This window comes from Pteropus alecto, unplaced genomic scaffold (genome assembly GCF_000325575.1).
Source record: "Pteropus alecto unplaced genomic scaffold, ASM32557v1 scaffold96, whole genome shotgun sequence".
Classification (NCBI taxonomy): domain Eukaryota; kingdom Metazoa; phylum Chordata; class Mammalia; order Chiroptera; family Pteropodidae; genus Pteropus; species Pteropus alecto.
In genome coordinates, this window is record NW_006438979.1 from 1,082,397 (window position 1) to 1,083,215 (window position 819).

At 67.9% G+C, this 819-nt stretch overlaps 1 protein-coding gene across 1 annotated transcript in view; it reads left to right on the forward strand.

Moving 5' to 3' along the window:
- Positions 1 to 813, forward strand: part of SLC25A6 (solute carrier family 25 member 6) — a 2,715-nt gene extending 1,902 nt beyond the window's left edge. Inside the window, exons 3-4 of the mRNA XM_006916126.3 lie at positions 1 to 135; positions 620 to 813. Of these exons, the coding sequence (XP_006916188.1) occupies positions 1 to 135; positions 620 to 777 (293 nt within the window). The 3' untranslated portion in view covers positions 778 to 813. The remainder of the gene's footprint in view (positions 136 to 619) is intronic.
- The last annotated feature ends 6 nt before the right edge of the window (positions 814 to 819 follow it).

Sequence of the window (819 nt, forward strand, 5' to 3'; positions counted from 1 at the left end):
TGCCTGATCCCAAGAACACGCACATTGTGGTCAGCTGGATGATCGCCCAGACGGTGACGGCCGTGGCCGGCGTGGTCTCCTACCCCTTCGACACCGTGAGGCGGCGGATGATGATGCAGTCGGGGCGCAAAGGAGGTATTTCACCTCATGGTTACGGGGGCCCCACTGGGCAAGGGCGGGGTCCATGAGTCCCATGGTCATCCTGCTGGCCTTGGGCTCGGGAGGTGGGGGGCCACGGGAAAAGGCGTGTCCCAAAGCGCTTTGAGGTGACGTTTTGTCCCAAAGCAGCCTGGCTGCGAGGGGCGGCCTGGCCAGGGACGGGTCCTCCCCCAGGCTCAGTCAGGTCCCCAGCCCTGTCCGGGCACCTGTCCCTGCCCCCTGTCTGACCTGTCGGGTGGCCATGGCTCTGCAGGGACCCAGGGCTGGCCTCTTTCTGTGGCAGTCCCCACCCCCAGCGGTAGCTGGGAACTGGTGTCCAGGACGTCACGTCCTGTGGTCAGAGCTCCAGTTCGTCCCAGCAGCGAGGCTGGGGCCTGGGGTCTGTGACGCGTGGCTCGCTCCACGCCCGCGTGCCGACAGACGTGCCGGTGACGTCCCCCCTGCCCCCCGCCCCCCGCAGCCGACATCATGTACACGGGGACCGTGGACTGCTGGCGCAAGATCTTCAAGGACGAGGGGGGCAAGGCCTTCTTCAAGGGCGCCTGGTCCAACGTGCTGCGCGGCATGGGCGGCGCCTTCGTGCTCGTTCTCTACGACGAGCTCAAGAAGGTCATCTAGGCGCGTCGCGCCGAGGCAGGGGACGGGGCGGGGCGGGGCGGG